General features: G+C 42.8%; 1 protein-coding gene across 2 annotated transcripts in view; it reads left to right on the forward strand.

The window, feature by feature from the left end:
* Positions 1 to 24,964, forward strand: part of TEAD1 (TEA domain transcription factor 1) — a gene marked incomplete at both ends in the record, with an annotated part of 100,193 nt that overhangs the window by 43,599 nt on the left and 31,630 nt on the right. For both annotated transcript variants that reach the window (XM_080346181.1, XM_080346180.1), the window contains 2 exons: positions 15,718 to 15,778; positions 18,718 to 18,780. In XM_080346181.1, coding sequence (XP_080202307.1) covers positions 15,718 to 15,778; positions 18,718 to 18,780 — 124 coding nt within the window. The remainder of the gene's footprint in view (positions 1 to 15,717; positions 15,779 to 18,717; positions 18,781 to 24,964) is intronic.

The following is a 24,964-nucleotide window of genomic DNA, read 5'->3' on the forward strand; positions in this document are numbered from 1 at the left end:
AGATGTTACAATAGAAAATACATACTAGGATGGAAAGATCCGAGTTACTGAATTTTAAAAACTTTTATAAATTGGCTTACATTTTAATTGAAGTCTTTAATTAATCTAGTGGAAATGAATAGATGAAGGAGAAGCCAGAGCGATCCTTTTAAAAGCACTGTAATGACACTTTTGTTTTCAATGTATTAACTTGGGTTTTTGACAAGACTGGAGTATCAAGCCTTGACAGAGGCCGTGGGCACTCTGGAGGAGTTTCCTTAGCTAGAAGTGAGTGCCAGGAGGACTCAGGTGGTTCCACTTCAATCATGATCCTACAGCAAGGCAATGATTTGCCATGTATAGATTTGAAAAGGTGTTCGTCCACATTGACTTGTGTTAAGTTTATGGAAATAATTGCTTTGACTGTTTTCTGTTTGATCAAATGTGCACACTCTGCACCTTGACTCTTCAACTATTTGCAGCGGTTGCTGTAGCAGAGATTCAGTTCTTCTCTTCTGAAGTATTGATGTGGAACACAAGTGCTTATGAAGGACGACTTTTGTTAGTCAGATTTATGTTTCTTTCAGGAAATGCTGTACTACAAGCTAAGTAGCTGGTGTGATTAAGAAAACACATTTTCAGGGATTTGCTTTAATGCTTCTAAGAGTGTCTTTTTAATATCTGAGGCTTATGTTGTATATACCCTCCCTGGGAGGACAATAAGAAAGATTCAAAGACATGGAAATTGTTTCTTGAGATCGTGGACAAAAGCTCGTGTAATAAAACCGGTATGCAATCATTTCAGTTGCCATTGGCCCGATGCTCCCCTCAGCATTCATTCTGCTAAGTGTACCTCAGAAACGGGCACCACTTTGTGTCCCTGGCCCTACAGAAGTAGGGAAGTTCTCCAGCTGGAGTGAAGGATGCCGCCATGTCCCTGTTTCCTTAACAGACTTACTGTTTCATTCTGGGGTTTGAGCAAAACCGTTTTTCTTGCTCCCACTCACGATCTTGTTGCTGCTGTGCTTCTAGATGTGAGACAGAAGAGACAGCTCTGCTTTGGACTCAACGTTTAGTTTTCATCTTCAGCAAAAGATGCAGCTTAACATCATTTAACAAAACACCCGCTTGGAGACACTGGCTTTCACTGTAAATAAAAAATCAGTGGGGATTATACAGCATCAGCCTTCTGATGGTTCCACCTGTACCTTGTTTTCAGCACCATTGTGCTGTACTTTTGCATAAATTCTGTGTTCCCTTTTTAAAAAAACAAAGCCAGTTGGGAACAAAAGTTCATTCCCTTGCATAAGTTTTTCTGGCTTTAATTCTCCTTCCATTTTCCTAGTAAGAGTTGGAAAGGTCTTCAATTGCAAGGCGTTCCTTTGCACCCATTCCCACTTGAAAGCCCCATGCCTGAGTGTGCAGCAATCCCAGGCAGCCAGAAGAGAGGTAGTTCTGCTTCAGGCTTGCTGAAGCTGTCCTGGAAGTGGTCTCTGCCTTTGGATGTCCTTTTGCCCTGGGGTTGCTGTCTTTGGGAGCGCCCTGCTCGATCTGAGGGTGGCCACCTGTGCAGGACGCCATCCCTGCTGCTCACCGGTGTCCACACAACAGGACGGGGCCCTCCGCTCCCTGCTGGTGTGGAAAGTTGTATTAACGGGTACAGGAGAAACTTCAGCATGTTTTTCATTTCATCTTCTGTGTTCCTTTTAAATTCCTGTTTTCACACTCATAGCTGTTCTGAGAAATGCCGTGACAGAAACTCTTCCACTCCTTTGACTGACTTTCTACAAGTGAAATGTTCCTTTTAGGCAGTCAGTTTTTCTCACTGGCCGAGTGTAGCGTGCAGTAGGGGTGCAGCCCCAAGTATGACTGTCAGCATCAGTATGACCAGTATTAGGCCCCTGGGTAGCGCTGCAGTACAGTCTCCTATCTGGTTTAAAAATAAAGGAAAAGAAAAAACAAACAAACAAAATCTCTTAAGTCCAAGCAAGGGGGCCACACAGATACTTTTTAAAGCTTGTTTGCGTTTGGGTGATAATGTACTTTAGTATAGTAAGGGAAATGAGAAACTTCACACATGGCATCTGGAAATCCTTGTGGCTCACTACCCTCCTTGACAGCAATAATGTGGCTATAAATTTCCCCCAACAGAAAACATATAACTGCATCAGCCGTACCAGAAACAACCTTTCATTTTCCTTTAAATGAATGTGTTGGTTTAAGTCTCAGCTTTTTAATAGCTTCATATAAACATTTGTGAGCCTCTGAGGTAAGTAAATATATTTTTACATCTTGTTCTTATGTCATAGAACCACAGAATCATTCAGGTTAGAAAAGATCTTTAAGATCATTGAGTCTCAGCATTATCCTAACACTACCGAGTCCACCAGTCCTCATGGAAAATCAGCCTATGGCTCAATTTAGTGTCTGGAGGGGTGAATACTGATATATTCATATGCATCTCACAAAGATGAAAGGGATGTCACTCTTGCAAGCATTCTCGATAAGTCTCTGCAGCACTAATTTAATCTCTTTGTGCATATGTTATAGCTCTGCCTGACATCAGGTGGAATTTCTTTGGCCAACCCAATGACTATTTGTCTTTTAAGAGCAAAAATCTAGTGTGTGCTAAAATGTTGATACTGGTGCAATTGCCAGGATCAGGATGGATTTGCCAGTTGCGTCAGTAAAATGCCTTCCTGACCAATACACGTACTAGAAAAAGAGCAAAATACACTAGAGTACTTGGAGTTTTGTCAAACTGAGAAATTTGGTGCCAGGTGGACTTGACAGACATTTAGGTAGAGTGTACTACTCTGTACAGTTGCCTGTGTTTTAGCAAAGCAACGGGTGACTATTTCTTTGCTTGCATAGGCAGAAAATCGTGAATTGGGAGGAGAGATGCTGGTCTCATTGCCACTGATCTGAAGCACCCTTTGGCCCAGGGACTCATTAGAATTCATACCAGTGTCAGAACGTTGAAACCAACTGAACAGTATTTAACACTTTTTCATTTGTTGGTCTTGGCTACATACAGTGGAGCTCAGGACCACTCCCTCCCTCCATACTGCATTTTCTGTGTGTCAAGATGCATCCATCTGGCCACTGGCCAAGTTAGAAGTAGGGTGCAGGAGTCTTGTTCAGGGCTTTGCTCATTAGGAGGTAGCACCTGCAACATAACCTTCCTGGAGTGTGTGACAGCCTGAGCGTCCAGTGGCGTAGAGTCTGTACGGTATGTGCTGGGCAGTGATCTTTAAAGCTGAAGCGATGTGGGATGGAGGGCTATCCTGGAAACAACTGAGGAAGGGGAGGGATTGGTAATGCTTGTCCTTACTGTTGAAGGTAAAAAACAGAAACAGCATTGAAAGAGGATAGAGAAAAGTGCATAAAGAGCCATCATTCAAAAGAAAAATGGAATAATTTTATGTGCTGGAGACTACAGGTTCCCATATCAGCAGGTTAGACTAAACAGATGATAAAGTCATATGAGCGAACTGGGTGCTTGATAGGTGTAGAAATTTCTGAGTAGCATTAATGAATGTTGAATGCAGTTCCAAATCTGCATGTATTTAAGCTTTTTCTCCTTTGCTGTGTGAGGCTGATGTGCTCACAGCTCCTGCCAGTGCACCCACTCTGAGGACAGTGATGTTAGCTGTGGGGACTGCCTGGGGACATGTCCCACCGTCCTTGTCCCAGTGCCAACCCTGGGCCCACAGCCCCCAGCAAGGCACGTTGGAGCTGAGAAGAAAAGTCCTTCTCTCATGCAACTTTTCACCACAATTTTTAGAGAACCAACCTCTATAACAGCCAAAAACAGTGAGGAGAATGTAGAGACTGAACCGGGAAACACGGCAGAGTTGCTGCTGGAAGCCCAGTCTCCTCTCCCAGTCCCATGTCAACCACACTCAGCCACAAAACAACCTGACTGTCAAGTTTTTCTCCTACTGCATCAGGCCTAAAGAAAGTGTGATTAAGAATTACGCATGAAACTGTGCCTGCACTCCATTACTCATTTAGCCAAAATAAACAAGGAACAGGTTTTCCAAATGTACGCTTTTTGGATAAATGTTATGTAAAGTAAAGGCATGAGCTGGGAAGGGAAAGAAAGTAGTGATTTATTATAGAAACAAATAAGTGGTAAAAAGATTATAAATAACAGTAATTTTCTTTTGGCTCTATGGTATATCCTACCCCTTAAAAAGTATCCATCATCCAAAGCACCCACTGTAAGTAAAATAATATATAAAGAAAATTATGGATGTTAGGACTCTCATGCCTTTGGTGGATAAACAAAGCAAAATTTCCTTATGATTCTTCAGGATAATCCTGCAGATTTTGAAAGACCCAAATAGGTGTTTTCAATGGTAATGAAGTCAGCAGTACAGTATTTACACTGCTTGGGACATACAGTGTGGACTGCTGGAGCTTCACGGAGCCAGGGGCAGAGGGGCAGCAAGAGGCAGGCAGGTGTTTTTCACTCTGATGAATGAGCAGGTTACAAGGAACACTTCCAGATTTAAACAAAATACATTATGGTGCAGTGTTATTTGATTACTCAGCTCTTCATTGCTGTCTCTTGTAGCTGAGCTTCAAAATAAGCAGCAGCATCTCCCATTCTTTAACTGGCTGTTGTGTTCTCATACCCGAGTTCAGGATGGCATTAAGGTTTCTTTTTCTTCCCCTGGGCTGGTGTTCTGGGGATCCTTCAGAAGTGCAGGGATATTGTTCTTCTCCACTTCAGCTCAGACATCAGTGACCCCAATGGGGTCAGCAGGAAGGCAGGAATGGGCAGCTCATCTGGATAGATTCATATCACACCTGGAAATACAGATGAATCTTTCTTTAGGCTAAGACAAGAGTTAAAAGAAACCAAACTTTAAGCATGTTTTGAGATTGAGTTTGCAAGAAATTACTTAACCTGTAGCTCAAGTACGTTGTGGGTCTCTCTTGTGGGCTCATAATTGGAGCAAAATATTTACTGTACTGTAGCTAGAACGACATTGTTAGCTATAAAATCTCCACAAAACGTTACTTTGTGCTTGTGAAATAACTTGGAAACCAAGGTTAGTTTTGGATGTATCCCAAGCTCTTTCGTATGCCGGTCAAACGTCTCTCCCCTTGGCCCATCTGCTGTCAGAAGCTGTCATCTAACACAAACTGAGTCCAAATACCCTGGATATAATGCAAATTTAAATACTTCTTTGCACCTGCTGGGAAAATAAAACATCTTAACTGCATGGGACACAAACACCAAATAATTCATAAGCTAAATAAACAGTGCAAAGAGCTGCATGAAATGCCAGGGCAGGTTCTGCGGAGCTGCAAATGAAGGCAGCTCGCGGGGTCCTCCCTTGCCTGCAGATGAACGTCCTGTCCCTGGTGGGGGGGTGTGTGCTGGGACCCCAGACCTGGCTGTGGGCCATGGGGTTGACCTGATGTAGACAGACCTTGGATCTGGCTGGAATCTGCATCACTGAGGAAGAGAAGTGTCCTGCTCTTTTAATCTCATTATAGTGCACGCTGAGTTGAGAAATCATGTCACAGCTTTTCCCGTTTGTAATGTCATTGGTGGAAGAAATTTACCTCCTTAACGCCTCAGCTTTGCTTGCTATTAATGCTGCTATGGGGCAAGTGGGTTCTGTCACCAGTCTGACTGCAGCCCACCATTGAAACGCACAAGGGCTTCAAAAACGTATTTGGCAGTCCACAGCCGTGTTTTTTAAAATGTGGTGGGTTTTCTGGAGGCTGCTTGCTGTCTGCAAAGTGGATGTGTGAGCCTTACAATGAGGGAACCTCCATTGCTTTTACAGCTCTCATTCAACAGACAAATCAGGAGTGAGGGGAGATGGACCATGGATGGTTCTGGAGTTTCTACATCTGCTTGCCTACTTGCGTGGACCCACATGTTCATACAGATTTCTTTCAAAGTTATACAGTATAAACAATATAATGCTCTTCTCTAAGGCGAGTCTTTCATTATGGTACTTTGTGCAGCCATTTCTGAGTCTTTCAAGTACCATCACTGTGTGCAACATGAACCTAGTCAAAGGAAACGTGCAGTATTTCAAGCATCAGCCTCTTACGGTTCTTGACTCACAGGCTCATACTCAGAACCCCAATGAAGCATCAATACACAATTTCAAGTAATTTTTTTGGTCTTTTTGATCATCTCCCTCAGAACTCAAAACACTTTTTTGGGTATATGCAGCTTAGAAGCATGTAAGCATTAAGGTATACATACAGTTTAAAGCAGTTAGAACATTGTAGTTGTGTAATATTTTGATACTACACATGGGGGAAAAAAGATACTGTTGTAGTGATAGTTAAAGTGGATTTCTTAAAGAATAGACAATAGAAAGCAAACCAGCATCCAAAATTTCTCCTCTGCAAATAAGCGTTACTTAAACAATCGTAATTCCTTTAAAAATGAACTTCATTTTGCCTAAGAGAACAAACAGAACTGAAGCCACCTACTGAGAAATTCTATTTTGCTAATTTTTATCTATTCTAATGCAAATAGTGGTTTTAATCCCCTTAACTCATCCATCATGCATGACAGGTCAGCCAGCCCATTGTCTGTGTATTTGAAGGATTCCTGTCCAAATCAGACTTTGCGCCAGTAGCGCTGGGTAAGAGTCTCCGTTCTGAGCTGCTCATGTCGCTGAAAAATTGCAGCTACTTTGGAAAACAACCCAGCAATTACATATGCACATGCAAGTCACACGGGGTCTTCGCAGATAGGTTACCAAGAGTTCCTATCATAGCAGGGGGAAAAAAAAAGAAGAATGTCAGATTAAGGACATCTAGGTTTTTGTATAATCTACTAAATATCCGTAGCTGATCCAGAGAGATGGCAAAGGTCAAGTTTGGGGATTTTTTTTTTCCCTATGAGGATTTCTTTGTATATTCTGAAGCCTAAAAATTGCTGTTTGTTTTGAAATGCATTTTTGGTTGCGGTAAAATACAGTTTCTAGTAAGTAGAAAATAATATAATTACAAGGGAGCAAAAAATTTCCATGTATTTTTGTAACATTTAAATTTTAATTAAATGAGGCTTAGAGTAAATTATAAAACCTTCTTTTGTTGAGACAACTGACACTGACAAAATATTAATTAATGAATATTCAGAGAGATCTCTGGATCTCTCCTCTCTCTCTTTGAAATATGTTCTGTCTGTGTTTTTAAAAACTCAGAGGAAGAAAATTAATAAACATTGCTTATGTGGAATATTTCCCAGTATGAAGAGCTGCCAAACAGAATGCAATGCATTGCATTAGTGTCAGTGAAGACTTTTGAACCAGATGTGTCTATGGGTCTTTTTTGTTGTTTTCTTTGCAACTGAAGCTGGAATAAAAAACAAAGGTTGAGACTTGACATGAGGAGAATATCTTTCCGTGCTACCATTAGGTCATTTCCCTTTTCTGTAAAAATTAAATTGTGGGATTGCTTCAATCTGGGATCATTTTGTTGTTGTTGTTTTTAATACAATACACAAAAAAGTTCTTTTCTTTGGGAGTATCATTATGATATAACTTCAATGAGTCATTGTAATTGTTTGCTCATTAGCATCCAAAGGGATTATTTCGGTTATTTTGTTTCTTGGATCTTTTCTTTTCCCTGTCCTCTTGGGCAACCCAGTTACAGTACACTTTGCAAGCAGTTAATTTGTGTATAATAATGCTTAAGTGGCTTATTGTAATCTTTTGTGTGTGCGTCCATACACACTCACCACTCGGGCAGCCCTCATAACCCATTTTAGGAACCCCGTCGTCTTTGTCTCCTCTGGGTCCTGTCCTGGGATGACCACTTTTGTGCATGGTCCCAACCCAAAAGCTGAGCCTTGGCTCTTGACGGAATGGGTGCAGATTTAGGCAACAAGCTCCAGCAGGTCTAGGACACTTGGTTATATTTTTTTGCCCCCACCCCGTTCCCCGTGGGCAGCCCCGGCCCTCCCGCAAGTGCCTGTGCAGAGAGATGGAAATCCTGCCCTCGCTGCAGGCTCGAAGCTGATTATTTTCACTACAAAGCAAGTGAAAAGCAGCTCTTGTTCTCTTCCACGAGGCTGGAGGAGTTATCTCCTGCCTTATATTCCCATTATTAAAGGATGCCTAAACTGAGTGGTCCCACAGATTTGCAGATTTGAGCTAGGGAATAGTAAATTCCCTAGATGGGTTCTTCCATCTTTAAGGCATTACATGTACTGCTGCTCAAAGAGGGGAAAAAATAAAAACAACAACAAAAAAGTGGTGGGGGATCAAGGGAGTGTTTGCATTGGCTCACTTGGCAATTAAAAATACATAAGTTAAAGAATTGCCATGAACTTGCCCAAAGGGCTATAATAAATAACATCCTGCATAACTAGTACATAAAGTGTGCTCTATGGTTTTGAATGAAATGATGTGTTTGTTTTTAGGGTTGTTGGTTGGAGTTTTTTTCAGAATCGTAACAGTTGGAATACAAATAGGCTTATGTTTCTGTAATTGTGGTAAACATATTTTAAAAATTGCTGTTTGATCAACTGTAAATATTACCAGTTCAGAGGTTAAATGCTGTTGTTGAAGTCATTCAGGGAAATCCAGCAGAAGTGTAAATATGGCAGAAAAAGCTAAACAATATGGCAAAGGAATATTTGCTGACTTAAGAGTGCAGGATCAACACCAATATTTTTCCAGTGATGCTAAACCTCTTGTAACTGCTAAATTGGATTTGTAGTTGAATGAAGTATCAGCTGCTGTTGGACAAGCCCATAAAGGCAGGACGGCTGGCCTTTTGTAGGCAGGGCTTAAAGGACGATTGATATGTTTTAGCACTTTTGGGATTATTGTGATTAGGAGGAAGCCATTCTGAATGATAGAGAAAAGGGTGTAAAAAACACAGTCCACAGCTGGTAAGCAGCATGTGTTTGCTATAAGGAGAGGTCATGACTAGTTGATCCTGCTGGTTCTGGCATTGATTGACAGCCGAGAAAACTTGATATTATGAAGCAGACCCTTCTTTTTTCCTTAAAGAAATTATGATTCTGTTGTGTAAAACCAAAGTATTTTCAAAATCTGGAACACCCACCAGTTGCAAGCTAAATGTTCGGAGACATAGCTGCAAACTTGGAGTTGTTAAAATATCATCTAGAAATCTGTATTCAACCCATATCTGTAAGAACAGTAGATAGGAGTTACAGAATTAGCTCTGGTCTTTCTGTGTTTGCCTTTTTCATACGTATTAGTCTCAACTAAAACCCTCTTTGCCGTATAGTAGAAAATTTATGCTAAGTATGCGGAAATTTCAAGTTTGCTGAATTTGTTAACTATTATGTATCTGGAATATCTAAGATATTTAGTGAGGAATAAGTGTAAAAAATATTCTACCTTCCAGAAAAACAGTTTTATCATTCTGTTTCTATTAAACACCTGCCCCCGAAAACATGTAGGCTAGTTCATCTTATCTCCGCTACCCACTTGGAAATGTAGTGCCTTTTCCTTTTTTTTCGTGAGCAGCCATCCGAAAGCTCGCAAATGCACATTTAAATAGTTGGATCTCTGACTCTTTTTAGTGGGGCTGTACCTCTTTCAAAATTTGAGCTTAGCATACCACACAGGAAAGAACACAAGCTTGCCAACTCCCGCTGAGCGTTTTTTCAAGCCTGTGAAAAGAATGAATTATTCAGCAGTAAGCATGCTTACAGCTGGCCATTTGGGAGCTTTGATGTGCGAATCAGGCGGTTGCATGAATGCCCTTATTGTCATGTTATGTGTACACAGTGTGTGAATTATTGAAAATAGTGAGGCCTGAGCCTCATCTGGTAGAGATTACAGTGCAGGCATGCTGGGTGAAGGTCTGTAATTGAAAATCCCCAGATGCTGTTTATTTGGCCTGTGTCACGTGGCCCTTCTGCAGAAAGCTTGTCTGAACAAAATGCTGCCCGCCTGGGAAGCGCCGCCCAGCCCCCTCGCAAGCCCTCGCAAAACCCAGTGTGCCGGCGACTTAAACACCTGCCCATAATATTTTTAAAAGCTTAAATTAGATTTGCCTATAACGTTTAAATAGAGGATGCCTTACTTAGGGGTTTAAACTGCTTAGCCAGTTGTTGACTTGCAGAGCTCTTTTATCTACAAGAGGCTTTTTGTTAGCCAATTTAGCTTTAAAGCGTCTTCGGAAAGCGGCACCCGCGAATTTTAGGCGAGCTCTCCCAAAGCCGGATATTCTGCCGGCAAAACGGAGCGGGAAAGCGCCAGGGCCGAGCGCTGTGGCGAGGCGGCTCTTCATCTGCTGGCAGCGAGCCCGGCTGTCCAAGAGCCACATGGCCGCCTTCTGATGGAGAAAGCGTTCCGACCAGCCCGTTCCCGCTGACAATGTCCGTGCACGGACCCCTGCGACATCGGGCGGGATCTGGATCCATCCTGTGCTCAGCAGCGAGACAAAGGGCTCGGTGCCGCTCACAGGGGCTGTCCGAGGAAAGCGCTGGCCTGGGGTGCAGCGAGCTCATAGTCAGGCTCCTCACCAAGCAAAATTCCCCCTAGCTTGTCAAATTCGGCCCCTGGGACCATGTGCGGCACTCTGTGATGACCAGGCTATCATAGCAGCTTCGAGCGGAGTCCACCAGAAATGAATTTTACCAAAACCAGCTGAAAAGCTTTGCCATGGTGAAAATATGGCTGTGAACATGACTTGGGGGATAAAATATTTGTGCATGTCTGTCCCCAGGCTTTGTGCTCAGGATGTGAAATACCTGTTTTGAGCCATAATCCTTTAGAGTTTTGAGAAGTTCATGTTACGGCATTATCTAAAAGAACAGGCTTTTTGACTTGGTCATTACTTGAATTATTTTGCTGAGTATGAAAACCTTTTAAAATTAGCTGTTCACCTCCGAACTGCTAACTGGCTTGATTTCCCACACTTGCCTATTTTTATCGCATTCGGATGGTGCCTGTTACTGGGAGCTGTGAGGGCGGAGGTTTAATTTGAGTCATTAATGTTCTAAATAAAGACGGCCGGTGGCTCTGCAGGGAGGTGATGCACCGGCTCGCTGCCCCGCTGCCCGTGGGGACCGGGTTTGAGCAGCAATGCCTGTGGCTGGGACCCGTGGAAAGGGACCCGGCATAGCAGGGGACACGTTCACAGATCACGCACATCATGGTAGAGCTGCCTGTGGTGACCTGACGGCTCCTATGCAGAGGTGGTGGTGCTGTTTTTGGCCCGTGAAGGGGTTGCTGGTTATGCCCTCCTCATCCGTGAGGTGATTTTCATCTTTGGGGGCCTTGCCCACCCTTAGCACCAAGGGTGGCACCCGGGAGCCTCGCGGAGACCTTTGTGGGGGCTGATGCTTGGCTGCTTTAGGCTGGTTTTGGAATAATGTTAGTGGGGGAGGGTTCCCTGCACAAGGGGCCTCTGTTAGAGCAACAACTGCCTCCCCGGGGGCCAGGCGGGTGGGAGCCTCCCCAGTGTGCAGCTGCTTCTGCTTATTTTGAACAAGAAGAGCAGAAACGTCAGTCCTTTGCGCTGCCTGTGAGGTGTCTGGGATCACTGCGCGGTCCCTTGTTCAGGGCGATGCTCCTCGGGGCTGGGGCAGTAGTTTGGTAGGGCGGCGGGAGCCTGTGTGGCGCTGGGTGGCAGGCGTGGGGCTGCCCTGAGGGCCTGGCGCTTCCCTCCGAGCAGCCACACTGATGCTTTGGCACCCCACAAAGCCTCGCGGGTTTTCTAGCACCTGCACTGTTTTCTAGCTGAACCCCTTTTTTACTTCATGCTGTGATTAAAAAGATCTTGTGTTGTATAAAATGCTTCTCCCTCAGCATCAGTCCAGGGAGAACTGTAGTTTGCAATTGCAGTACAGAAGGCGCCATGATAGATAAAGGCTGAATTTTAAAGGGAAAAAAAGGCAACCTATGTAAAAATTTTGTGGTGGTCCTCTCCTGATCTTTTGAAGATCCTCAGAAAAGATTCCTGTGCTATGGAGATGTTTTATCTGACCAGGCACCTCCCCACGCTTCTCTTTGATATCTGAACCAAAACATTCAGAGCAGGAGACTGTCATAGGGGATGACAAGAAGAAAGAGATGAACATTTACAGTTCATAAACCTGACCTCTTCTACCAGACAGTTTCCCAGATATATATGACAGGGAGAGAGAGGGAGGGCATGTATGGAAAGTATTTCCACAGCTGAGCTCTTCCTAGAGGAAAACAGATGTATTTATTAATGAGCATTTTTCACCCTGAGGTTTCTAATGGCCAGTTAAAGAAGTTCCTTGAGCCTCCTTTTCTTTTAGACTCTTCTCATTCCGAAGAACAGGAAAGGGTGTTTTTAGGATTATTCAGCCTTCTTTTCTTTAAAATCCTCTCTAGGCCTTAGTTGATTGGGAGATAAGATCTTTTCTGTCAGGGCTGGTAAAGAAGAGCACCGGTGTTTGGCAGATAACGTAAAGGCTGTAAACTTTTAGCTGAAGACGTCCATCTCACAGATGTCACACAGTGCCTGTGTATGTGTTTATGGGTTTTTGGTAAGTCATGGCTTTTCAGGTCATTGTGGATGGGCAGAAGATATTCAGTGAGCCTCAACAGGCTACAGCATCTCCTGCTCTGGCCAAACATGATGCATGTTTTTATACTGTGTTGAAAACATGGGTTTAAGGAAAATATCAGGCTGTTGCTGCAGCCACTTTACATGGTTTCTTGTAGAGTTCCTCCTGCCTGTAATTTAAGTCAAATTATTCCACCCTGTTGACTCTTCTTGAGCTAGGCTCCAGCTAGACTTCACCTCAAGGGGAAGCGATCACTTTGCAAAACCACAATTTTGGTAGTCGTACCCCTGCCGGGCTAGATAGAGGCTGAAGAAACCCCCTCTTGATTCAAGTCAGAGCACTTCATGGTGGATGGACTGGGGCTCAACTGGAAACAGCACTAGACTGGTATTTTGAATAATAGAACCTAGACTTTCAGTGCTTGGTGTTTTTTATAAAGCTGCTTTTTCTGTCGAGTGTCTGCCTGGGAATCTGAGCTTTCCTTTAAAAATAGTTTTTTAGCTTTCTTGAAGGGGAAGAAAACTGTGAAACCATGAGAAGGTTTAACTCTTCTGTCCTCAGCCACAGCTGAGGGCTGCACAGGGCTGCCTTAATGGGCAATGGATGGCTGGAGTGAGTGACCGTGTATTGGAGACATCTTCAACACAGACTGAGGGACAAGAGGTGGTAATGAATCCTTTAAATCGCCTTATGGAGTCATTGACCTTGCAGAGTCACCAGCTGCTGATAACGACAACCTGACAACCATTCTTGCACAAAGAAACTAGTCTGGGTGCTTAATGTATGTACATACCGAAAGATATTCAAAGAAGGTACTTTCAGGGAGGGCAGGTGGATATAACATTCCCCAATTAAATAAAAATAGACATTTAGAAATATGAAAGTATTCATACCACCTACCATACCAGTGATTGCAGGAATATGGTGATCTCTGAATCTCACCAGATTGCGGGGGGCTGCTGTTACAGGCTACCACCCCTTCACACTCCCCATTGGCAGGTGGTGAAATGCATTTTCCTTGTTTTCTTTTAATTTTTGTGCACCTGTTTACTGTCTCCTAGCCTAGTACTCACTAAAGGGACACTGCAGAGGCATAAAAAGTACCAAGCAAGAAGGTTTTGGAAAACTCTTGTCCAGAGCACATTTAGTGTTATGTGCTATCACTGTATACCTTTTTCTCTCCCTTCTTGTTGCGGTGGCCTCAGGCTCTCAGCCTCTCTGATGTTTCCTTTTCCCAAACTGTATGATATTTTTCCACTGTAAAACTTTTCTACCTAATGTTAATGAAGAGTAGAGCAGCTCCATTCTGCCCATGTCCAACACCTGCAAGTGAATTTGCGGTCCTGTCACTGTGAGGCAGCTGCTGTTACAGCACGAGGACGTAGCAGGGCAGGCACCACTAAGAAAACTTATTCTCCATATTTGAAGTGAGCTGTTTGGATTATGAGAAAGAACACAAGAATAGGGAGATACAGAGATTGAGCATTCCCTGGATTCACCCCGTGAACACAAAGGCTCTTGTTCACTGCAAATGGCAAGTACCTTGTGGGCACGGTGCTGCAGAACTGCTGTCCCACCAAAATACAAGGTCTTAGCATGAAATTAGGTAACTAGCTGCTCCTTTTGCATACAGAAATGCCTCATTTGTGTTCAGAAATGTTGCTTGCTCATGTAGCTGTTTGCTCACACAAAATTTACCTCTTGAAGCTTGTCCTGAAGAGACCTGCTGAAGAGTTATTATACAAACCTCACATTGCCTCTGCAGTGGTGCATTGCAGGAAACCTGGTCCCCAGTCTAGACCAAAACAAAAAGGGAGCTGGAGAAATCAAAGCTCTACTCTGAAGCACGTTGATATTTCATATTCTAGTACCCATTTACCAAACCATGGAAGAGAGGGGAGCTGTGAGACAAAGGCTGTAAAATAAGGCTCAGGGAGGAAGACAATAAAAAAAGTAAAATGAAGGTATAGTTTGAGGAATCATGTTCAGTCTTCCAGTCAACAAAATGCCCTTTGACATAGGCATGCTGCTTCATAACGTCTCCGTCTTTCCTCTGCTACGTCAAACTGGAAGAGTTTGAGTCCCCAGCTGATATGATATCTTTCTGCACTCTCCATGTATGTGCTTGTTAACTTTAAAATAAGTTGGTGGGTTACAACTTATTTTCTTAACCTCCCCATTTGCAGCTTGCTGCTAAATCCGTTTCCTCATTTTCTGCACGCAGTCTGCTTATCCCCTGTGCTGAATGCAAATAACTCCATAACTTAGGACTTGTTGAACAAGTATATTTAAGTTATTACAACTCATGGAGAAGTAACATAATATGCAGTGAAAATAAACAGGGCACCACATAAAACTGTGTTATCTTCCATGTCAGCAATACTTCGGAAGGAAATTATTTGGAAAGAAAATGTTAGTTTGTATTAGGTAGCATAATGTGTGACTGAAGAAGAGTCAAATAGCCATTTTAGAAACTTGGAAACACTATACATTTCCAAGAGAAACAGAGCTCTAAATAACAAACCACCGTGTTGATCGACCCCACTGCAGCAGGAACTCAGTCACCGCAGGGTGACGGCTCTTGTGCGTCGAGTTAAGGGTGTGATTGATAACCTGCTGAACTGGGACGGTGGTTTCGGTCAGTGGAGCAGGCAGAGTGCTTCTTGGCAGGAGGGACAGATTTTGCCGTCCTTCTCATAGAATTAAAACTTGCAGAAAAGCTGGTGTGAAACTGTAAAATCTGGGGGATTGGCTCTTGTGCTCGGGTGACACACCACATTCTTGAGAGCAGCTGCTCCTTGCAGCAGGGTCCTGGTGCTTTGGGGGAGCAAATGCCACCCAGCACAGTTGGAAGCAAAACCAGAGAAGCCCAGACCTTGTGTCAACACCCAACACAGAGGTTTCTCCAACAAGACATCATGGGAGTCACCCCTGGCTAAGGAGGTGCTTCTTTGGCTGCAAACACCTGCAGGACTTGTGTGGGAAAACCCCGAACCCACAGCCCTCTGTGGCATGGCACGTGCAATGTCTGTTGAGCAGAGAGAAGAGAAATACTGATGAAAAATGAGAAATACTGGTAAATAGTTCGCAAAGGAAAAGCAGAATAGATGTAAGAAAACATAGCCTCATACGCATGGAACTCATATGTTTAAATGTGGTATTTTGATGGTGTTTGTGGATATGATGTTCTTGTCCTTCATAATGAATTTTTTCTTTGTTTCAGGTAGGAATGAATTGATAGCCAGATACATCAAACTTAGAACAGGGAAAACACGGACCAGGAAGCAGGTAAAATAACCCAGTGGGGAAGTATGCATGTCAGTGAATGACAAAACATGGCATTTTTGGCTGCAGTGGCTGTCTGTGCTTCAGCTCTGATGAGATGATGTATTGACTTCACTGTTCAGATTAAATACACGCTGTTTAGAAAATATTTTAAAACTCCTCTTTTTTATGTTATGCATCATTTCAGTGTCGGTTTAAGGATGCTTTTTTTTATTAAGCTATGTGTACATGAAGCTATTATCCCCTGTAGTTGGGGGAAAAAAAAAATCAAAAGTTGAAGCAGAAGTATAAAGTACTGTGCCTTATTCCTCTATGAGGATAATTACAGAATATAATGATTATTTTGAGAATAATGGAACTTGTAAAAGTCCAGCCAGCCCACCTATATAATAGAGGTTATGATCCTTGGATATAAGAGGTAAATAAATAAAAGCTATCCAGGAGGGCTGATCCTAATCACGCTCTCAGCTCACGGGCAGTACTTGCTACAGTATGAAAAAATAACAAAATTCTCTTAAGAGCCTTCTGGCTCCTGGTCTGTGACCACAGTAAGATTTCATTCGTCAAAGAGTCACAATAAACCTCTAACCAGTCTTGAGTCTTTTTCAGATGATTATCATATAACCTTTAACTTACATGACTAAATCCTTTAATTTATAATATCCCCAGTGATCAGCAGCCTCACAGAAGGCACACGCTCTGTGTAGTTTATGCGGTGGTTACTAAACCCTTGTGCTGTTTCAAAATGCTTTGCAAATCACAGAGTCCCCTCACTTTCTCTAACATCCAGCGCGAGGTTCCCCCTCTCCCCGTCCCGGTGCGTGGCGAAGGGGAAGGCAGAGGCTCGTACGCTTGCATGCTACACGTGTTGTGTGGTGCAGGGAAAGGTGATGCTGAGCCAGCACACACAAAGGTGGCCTGCTGCCAGCGCTCGGATTTAAAGCACTTCGGCCTGGGTGATGTTTTGCTCTGAGTGGTGTCCTTTGTCAGGAAGAAAACATATGTATGAGGGATGAAAAAAGACATGAGAAAGGAGAGTAACTGCAGCACATGCAGAATGAACAAAAGATTGGCAAAGAAATCTTAACAAAAAAAATAAATACAAGGTCGTAAGTTTTTCCCTGCTATGCCCATGCAGGCTCCAGTAATTGGGGGTTATGCTGGGATCTTAAAGTCACATCCGAGTCAAAATGCAGACCTTGGGGCTAGATCCTTGGTCAGTGTCCGCTGGTAGAGCCGCGGTGAAACCAAGAGAGCTGTTGCGGCTCACACGTGGCAATGTTCTGCCTCTCTCCTTTACATCCCTCTATAGCGATTCATCAATCACTTTAGACTGAGTGTCTGGAAAAGTTTGATGGTCGTTACTTTTGAGTTTCCACTGAGCAATTAAACGTTATGATTGTGCTTCTTGTATAACCTTTAACACCACTAATATCCCACTGAAAGCAAAACAAATGAACACGTGTGAAAACTTGGTCTACGTGTTTGACTACAAAATTGCTTAGTAAGCAATACTCTAACTCTGAATTACTGCAAACTGGTTCCTGAGCTGCTTCCTGAAGAAGTCTCTGAAGGTGGCCTCCAGGGGCTGTGCTCATTTATGCATTACTGTGTGCTTCTCTACTAAAAATACAGGCTTTTTGGTGCTATTGTCGTGGAATAGTCTTATAGAGGAAGGAAATGAAGTTTTGTTTCTCCTTTTCTTTTGCTTTGTTCCTTCCCAGACAGGAATTGTAACTAATTTAGGAAAAATGTACAACACTTGATATGGTATGCCCTGGGTCAGATAAGAATAAGAGATTTCTCTTTAGCAGTTTTTACCATCACTGCAGGTTTCCTTCACACAGAGGGTTGTAGGGTGCTGAGTGCTACCAAGCGATGCTGGGCAGCATCGTTAAACCCTCACCATCAATAGCATGGATTTCAGTACTGCCTGAGTAAACAGGAATGTGAATCTGGACTCAGACCCTTCACTGCACAGGCAACAACTTCTGACCAATAACTGGTCTAGTGCAGAACTGGGTTTACACAAATTTCCTACCAAAATGTAATGATGATGGGCCAAACCCGGACATCGCTCAAGCTGATGTCAAGTTACTGGTCTCCACTTACATGAGTGTTTTGTGGGCAGAATTCATGCTGAAATTACCGAGGAAGCCAGCACAGGTTCAGGGGCCTGTGTTGTGCCAGGGTTTTATCATTTGTTCCAGAATTTAGAGCATTTCAGTGGAGTCAAAGCACAGCCTGAGGCTCCTCATTGGAGCTGCAGAACACAATAAATAATGGATAAAACTCCTCGGTGCCAAGTTATGTCTCGAGCCTAGTGGCAAATGGTCATAGTGGGCATCTGCATCCCTGGCAGATGGGGCAGAAATCCTGTCGGCTCCCCGTGCGAGAGCGCAGGGACTGCCCACGGATGGGATCCGTACCAAAGCACATGGGCTGCGTCCAACTGCGAACTGTGTCTTCTGTCTTGTAGCTGAATGCACAACCTGGTGGGTTACACTTTTTTTTTCCTTTTTTCTTTTTCCTTTTATTTTTTTTCCTTAATCAAGTCGCTGCAGTGATGACCTGTATTGTTAAGCCTCGGTTCTAAGAGCTTGGTATCTGGCTGGGAATGTGGTATCTTTAACAGCAGAGCTTACTGAAGATGCAAATAACTTCCTCCCCTCAGAAAAGTTTTTGGTTTTTCTTTTTAAGAAAAAAAAATAGACATTTAAAATTTGATTTGCCTTTTGTTTTTCTTTTGTTTGTTGTTTTTTTTTTTCCCCTATAAACCTGAACAATGTAGGTGTCTAGTCACATACAGGTCTTAGCAAGAAAGAAAGTTCGAGAAATTCAAGCCGCCATTAAGGTACGTTTGGCTTGCCCAGTTGTAGGGGGCTTTTCATCTCCATGGTTACAGGCTTTTCCTTTGTTTCCTCCCTTCCCCTACCCTGCAGGTGTCTAGTCACATTCAGGTTCTTGCCAGAAGGAAATCTCGTGATTTTCATTCCAAGCTGAAGGTATGCGCTTTTCTGCTTTTGGGCTTGTGGTTGCTATGCCTGTCCCTTCCTCCTCCCCGCGGTGATGGGCGAGCGCCTGGTGCTGCCGTGCCTGTAACCTCCTTTTCCTGCATGTGGTAGCTGTCTGCGTCTCTTTGTGTTTAATCTCCGGTTTCTGCACTAGCATCCTCATTAAAAACATTGTTTTAACACTGTCCAAACGCAAAGTGAACTACTCTTTGTAACAGCTCAGCACCTAAACCTGATTTTTAACCTCTTAGTCTCTATTTTTTTTAAAACAGTTAATTGCTAGGAGTGTATTTAAATACACTGGGTTTTTATGCAGTTGTGTAGACGCATTTTCTTTTTGTTTTTTCTTTTACCAGAAGGGTAATTGGGGTAATTGTTTTCCATTCCCAAATGTTTTTTTGTCTGTGCTTTTGAAATGCTATCAAGAATACTTAAAACAGATTGTTTATTCCAAGTGCCAGAGAGCACAGCTTATCAAGATTGCTCTAACTATAAGGTGTTTCTAGAGTACAATCTAGTATCACCTCAAGTTACGTACTATTTACGAAATTCCCTGAAATTTTATTTTTTAAAGTAAAATATTGACATTTAATCTTTGGAGAGCCTCAATCAGAGTCCTGTTCAGGGAATATTAAATATGTTTGCTTAATCTGACGTGACAAATTGTACATGTCCCCATTTTCCCTGGCTTCCATAAAATACATTCTAAGGCTAAAAAGAAACTCTTGGAAACGTTTAATAGGGGTTTCTTGGATGGCTTGTTTTTTCAAGTTTTCCAGCAGAGATCTTGGGACCCTTTTGTTTTGTTTTCGCATTACTTAAAACTGGAAGAGGGGGTTTTCCAGTTTTTGCTGTTGATTTTTTTGTTCTTTTTAATAAAAAGCAAAAGAACTTGCAAATCTTTTCCTTCCCTCCTTTTTTTTTTTTCATCTTTCTTTTGTATCCCCCCCTCCCTGCCCCAAGATGAGAACAAATCACGTTTTTGTTCTAGCTGAAAAGCAAAACGTTTCAGAAAGTCATTTCACAATACTAAGCGGTGGGCGCTGCGGATGCTTACCACGATTCTGGAACTGCAGCGTATAAATAACAGCCTGGCTTTGTAACAGGCCCCCTTGACAGAGCACTAGGTTTTTGGTCTGCAGTGGGCAGCATGCTGGCAAGCTTGTCTGGCTGTTGGTGGCTGGCTTTTTAGCTGCACTGGCTGAGCAGTTGGGGTTCGTGAAGAACAACTAAGACAACTTAAACATACTGCTTTTTAACCCAGGGTGCAATAATACAGAGATATGTAGCATTTTAAGCTTAAGTTGTCGATCCTTGATGCCTAAAATAAAGTAGGTATATAGGTGGCCTTACTCTCAGAGGTGCTGAGCACCAGCAGCTCTCAGGGAGTTTTATAGGACTGGTGAGCGCTCAGGGCTACAAAGATCAGGAAGCCCACCTAGATACCAAAATACAGGCCTAGGAGCCTAACAAAAACATTGGATTTATTCTTCTAAAATTTTTCCTTTTCTGAGTGCCCCAAATAGCTTAAAATATGAAAACACTTATAAAGCAAAAAATACTTTAAAGTACTACACCTGCTGTCTGATTTTTATCAAAACCTTCCAAGGAAGAAAGAAGCTAGATAAATCCTTATAATATCTGAGACCTCTAGCCTAGATGCCATTTTGCAGTAAACAGAGATCCAGAGGGATTTTTCATGTTAAGGAGCCACCTGAAGAAGGCAAGATCTGTTAGGGCAGCAAAATATTTCATAAGGGCTTCAGACCTTGCTGCCCCCTCCCACTTGTCAGTGGGTTCCTGCTTCCCCAGAGCTGAGTTAGAAAGCCGGGGTTGTGATGAAAGGAATCGATTGCTTCGGGAAGAGTTTCCCACCTCCACACCCCGATGCTCTGCAGAGACATTTGCTTTGGCTCTCTGTGATGACATGCTGAGGACAGTGTGCGCTTCCCACGTGGAAATGATGAAACTGTGATGCAAGAAGGTGCCTGAGGGAGCTGACTTTATGAGAAAGAGAACCTTCGCTTTTTCTGCCAGGAAGCTGCTGTTACTCCCTAGAAGTGGGAGAAGCTGCTGGGTTTGGACCTGAGAAGGAACCTTTCTGCTCCAGACATCTTGTTAGCGTTACTGCCCATTTTCTTATTCCTCCATTGAACCATCTGTATGGTCCAGCATCCTTTGAAAACTGCCTGAGAAGGACATCACTGATGTGAATGTAAGACAAAGTGAATACATTTTGACATTGATGAGTGCCTCTTGTTTCAGTGGTGGCCATTTGTGCAGCAGCCTGGACTGCCCCATCAACCTCCTCCGGAAGATGATGGGCTCTCCTCCTGGAGCGAGTGCTGCCCGCCTTTACTAGTGAAGCAGTGACCAAGAAGAAGATAGCCCAGGGAAGCACTGCTTCTGACCTGGGCCAATCTTACCCTTCGAACAACAAGCTGGCGCTTGCATTTACTCTGCAAAACCTGTGATTGGTGCCATCCAGGGGAGCAGTTACTACCTAAAAAAACCCCACATGCATCTTATGTCAGATTTCCTACCTACAGCATGTGGGGCAAGCACTCTGTGGATTAATACAGAGATTCGTTATGCCAGTCCGTAGCTACGAGTTCAGTCAGCTCCGAGCTGAGGCCATCTCCATTGCCACCAGACACCCCTCTGCCCATCTCCCCCCTCTACTCTGCCCTGGTGAGGCCGCATCTGGAGTACTGTGTCCACTTCTGGGCTCCTCGGTTTAAGATAGATAAGGAACTACTGGAGGGAGTCCAGCGGTGGGCTACGAAGATGATGAGAGGCCTAGAGCACCTTTCTTATGAAGAGAGACTGAGAGAGCTGGGTCTGTTCAGCCTGGAAAAGAGAAGATTGAGAAGGGATCTCATCAATGTTTATAAATATCTCAAGGCTGGATGTCATGAGGATGGATCAGACTCCATTCAGTGGTGCACAGTGACAGGTTGATGGGCAGTGGGCATTGACTGAAGCGCAGGAGTTTCCATCTGAATATGAGGAGAAACTTCTTTACTTTGAGGGTGCCAGAGCCCTGGAACAGGCTGCCCAGAGAGGTTGTGGAGTCTCCTTCTCTGGAGACATTCAAGACCCGCCTGGACACATTCCTGTGTGATCTGCTCTGGTGAACCTGCTTTGGCAGGTGGGTTGGACTAGATGAACCCCAGAGGTCCCTTCCAACCCCAACCATTCTGATTCTTATTGTTCTTTCGGGATGTGGCCAATCTATCCCGTTGACCTCAGTTCCTGTTCTCTTATTTTGACAATATAACAAATAACTTTTGTTTTCCAAGTACCTGCTGAATTTATTTTATACCAAGAGATCTTTTGTCTTGCCTTGGTCTGAATCCTGCTTGTGGTGAGGAGAGGTCTTGCGAAAATCTTCCCATGTTACTCTTCTGCAAAAATCCAAATGAATGGAAGGCTGTCAGAGCTATCTGCACCTATGGCATTGGATAGAGTATACTGAAGCTTACCTAATAGACTGAAATCTCACCAGTGTGGCATGAAGTCTGCTTGACCCAGCAAAGTCCCTTTTCTTTGATGATGAACACCTACAGTCGCTCTGGATGGATGGATCCCTAACCTGCAAGAAAGAGAAGTTTTGCCTGTAAATGCCATCACTGCATTTCAAGACGGACCACCAGCAAAGAATGTGCCCTTCCAGGGATGTTGTACATTTTAATTTTTTTACAGCAGGAAAATACTCCTATTTTGCAGATTTTAATCTTAATTTTCTGAGGTTATTACAATCTTCCTGAAGTTAGAGGAACTTTGTTTCATGAAAACAGAACCGGAGGCTGAGATAAAGCTGTCCCTGGAGACAGATCTGAAAGGTGGCTCCTCTTCATGACATTTCCTCTCATGCAGAGACTGGAGGAGAAAAAGCAGAATTGTTACACTCTAGTGTTGTATTTCCCTGTCAAATACACCAGCCCATAGTGTTAGGTTGCAGCATCTCCCACCTTTGCATTGACAGGGAGCCAAAGTCACCTCTGTCCATTCAGGAGAAAAGGTGGATTGGAAGTTGTGAATAAATAGAGAGTAAAGGTCTTCACAGCAGGATATACGTCTATCTTAGACTTTCATTTCAGATATTTTTTCACAGTGCAAGATTAATTAGACAAAAACAAAAAGAAACATTAAAATGCCTACAGTTCACACGTATTACATGTTTTAAAATCCATTATTCTACATTCCACATTGAGGGATAAAAAGAAATATTGTTGTCAATTATAAAATGCTAAAGATAGCTCTATACTTTTTAAATGAACAATGATAAAAGCCTTGAAAAATTCCCTTTGATGTGAATGGAGTCTTCAGCATTTTGAAATACAATAAGATGTATTAATTGCTACTCATTAGGCAGCAAGTTGGGACAGCTTTGAATGCGCATTCTCTTCTTGGCATTAGCTATTGCCTGGCTGAAATAGCCAGCTTTTGTATTTACTCCTGTCTTCTCTAATAATAAGCAAATTGGAGATCAGGGCTAGAAACACTGAAGTGCTCTCTATCTTTTGTCCAGAACAATTGTATATTTTCATGATTTGTTTATCTTTTTTGAGCTACAGCTAATTATTGCAAAGGTTATTTGAATCAATACGAGATCTGAGCAGAAATAACATCTGCAAAATTGCTTATTAGGAGTCTATTTTATGTTAGTGTTACTGTAATATCCATTTTGTGAGCAAATTGTTATTTCTTATGTCATTTTTTTTTTCCCTTACAAGAAAACTTTTGTATTTTAAATATTGGTACAGGTTTTAGGGCTTCTTGAATTAATACTGTGTTCTGTTGTGCTTACTTTTCCTCATACTGTCTTAGATTTTTTTTAACCAAAGTCATAGATAACATGGTATTCAAAGCCCCATTTATCATTCTAGGATAACAGTTTTTATTTTTTTTGCTGTAGAACTCATTTGAACTGATTGATTGAATTATTCTTCTGTTTATGTTGGATTAAAAGAAAGTCAAGCACAAATCCTTTTATGCTTGTCATGTAGAACTCTTGTTTCATGTGGGGCCTTTATAGTTATTAAGATTTATAATTGGAAGATACTGGGGAATTATCGTTATCTAATTTAACTATGTGTTTTGCATTCCAAAACTAATGGGTGAAAAGTAAACCTCAGGGGCCTGATTCATTAAAAGTTATATAGTCTCCTTGCATTAGATTCCTAGCTCTTACGCCTTCCAAAACCAAAGTGTTTGCAACTGCAGCCAGAAGCAGTCGGCTAAAACATGAGGCAGACTCTGATCTCCATTACAGTGATGACATTTTAGGGGTTTACTGGAACTAGACCAGATTTCCACTGGTTGTACTCTAAATCCACCTCAGTGACATTCATTACTAATTACGTACCACAGCACAGAAGGCTTTTCTGAGGCAGGCAGCAGTCTCAGAGCGCAGCCTGTTACTCATGACAGTGTCGTTCCTGGGCAGCGGCAATTCCATCAGAGGTCATAAATTAAATAGGGTCAAGGCAGGTCAGGGCCAGATGGGACCTATCCAAGGAATACATACCTTCAGCACTGTTAGGATTTGGTGATTCAGTAGGAGATACTGTCCCCCCAATCTCTGCTGAACCTCGGCATGGGACTCTGCAGCACGCTGGGCCAAACTTTTATTTTATGTACATCAGCATAAACCTCACTGACCTGAAAGGATTTATTCCAGCTTTACTCAGCAGCATAAGTGAGAGCAAAACAAACTCCTTTCTGTCTTGGACAAGATAGGAAATCGAAGTCTTAACTATTTGTGGTCATTAAAAATCCCACAACGTTCCTGTTTTTCAGAGTAGGGGTGTTAACCCATTTGTCCTGGCCAAATTCCAACCTGGGTAATTACTGTAATCTGCCTGTTTAAATTACCCCTGCCGTTTTAATTGGATATATTACTTCTCTTGCAGCCTAAACTGTGATGTAATACCATTGTGTGTTATTAAGCAGTTACCAAGTTTCATCCCAGAAGCCGCCACGTTGCATTGATAGGTAGAAAGGCTCATTCCCTCCTGGTTACAAGTGTTCTCTATTACAGTGTAAAAAACCCCAATGTATTCTTGTGTTTTTTTTAAGTGGCAGGGAAGCTAATGTTTCATTTTAAATAAACAGCTTTAAAATGTGGTTTTCCCATTTGTTTTTGAAGACTATGAAGTCTGCCTGATTA

This window comes from Nesoenas mayeri (assembly GCF_963082525.1).
Source record: "Nesoenas mayeri genome assembly, chromosome: 5".
Lineage (NCBI taxonomy): Eukaryota > Metazoa > Chordata > Aves > Columbiformes > Columbidae > Nesoenas > Nesoenas mayeri.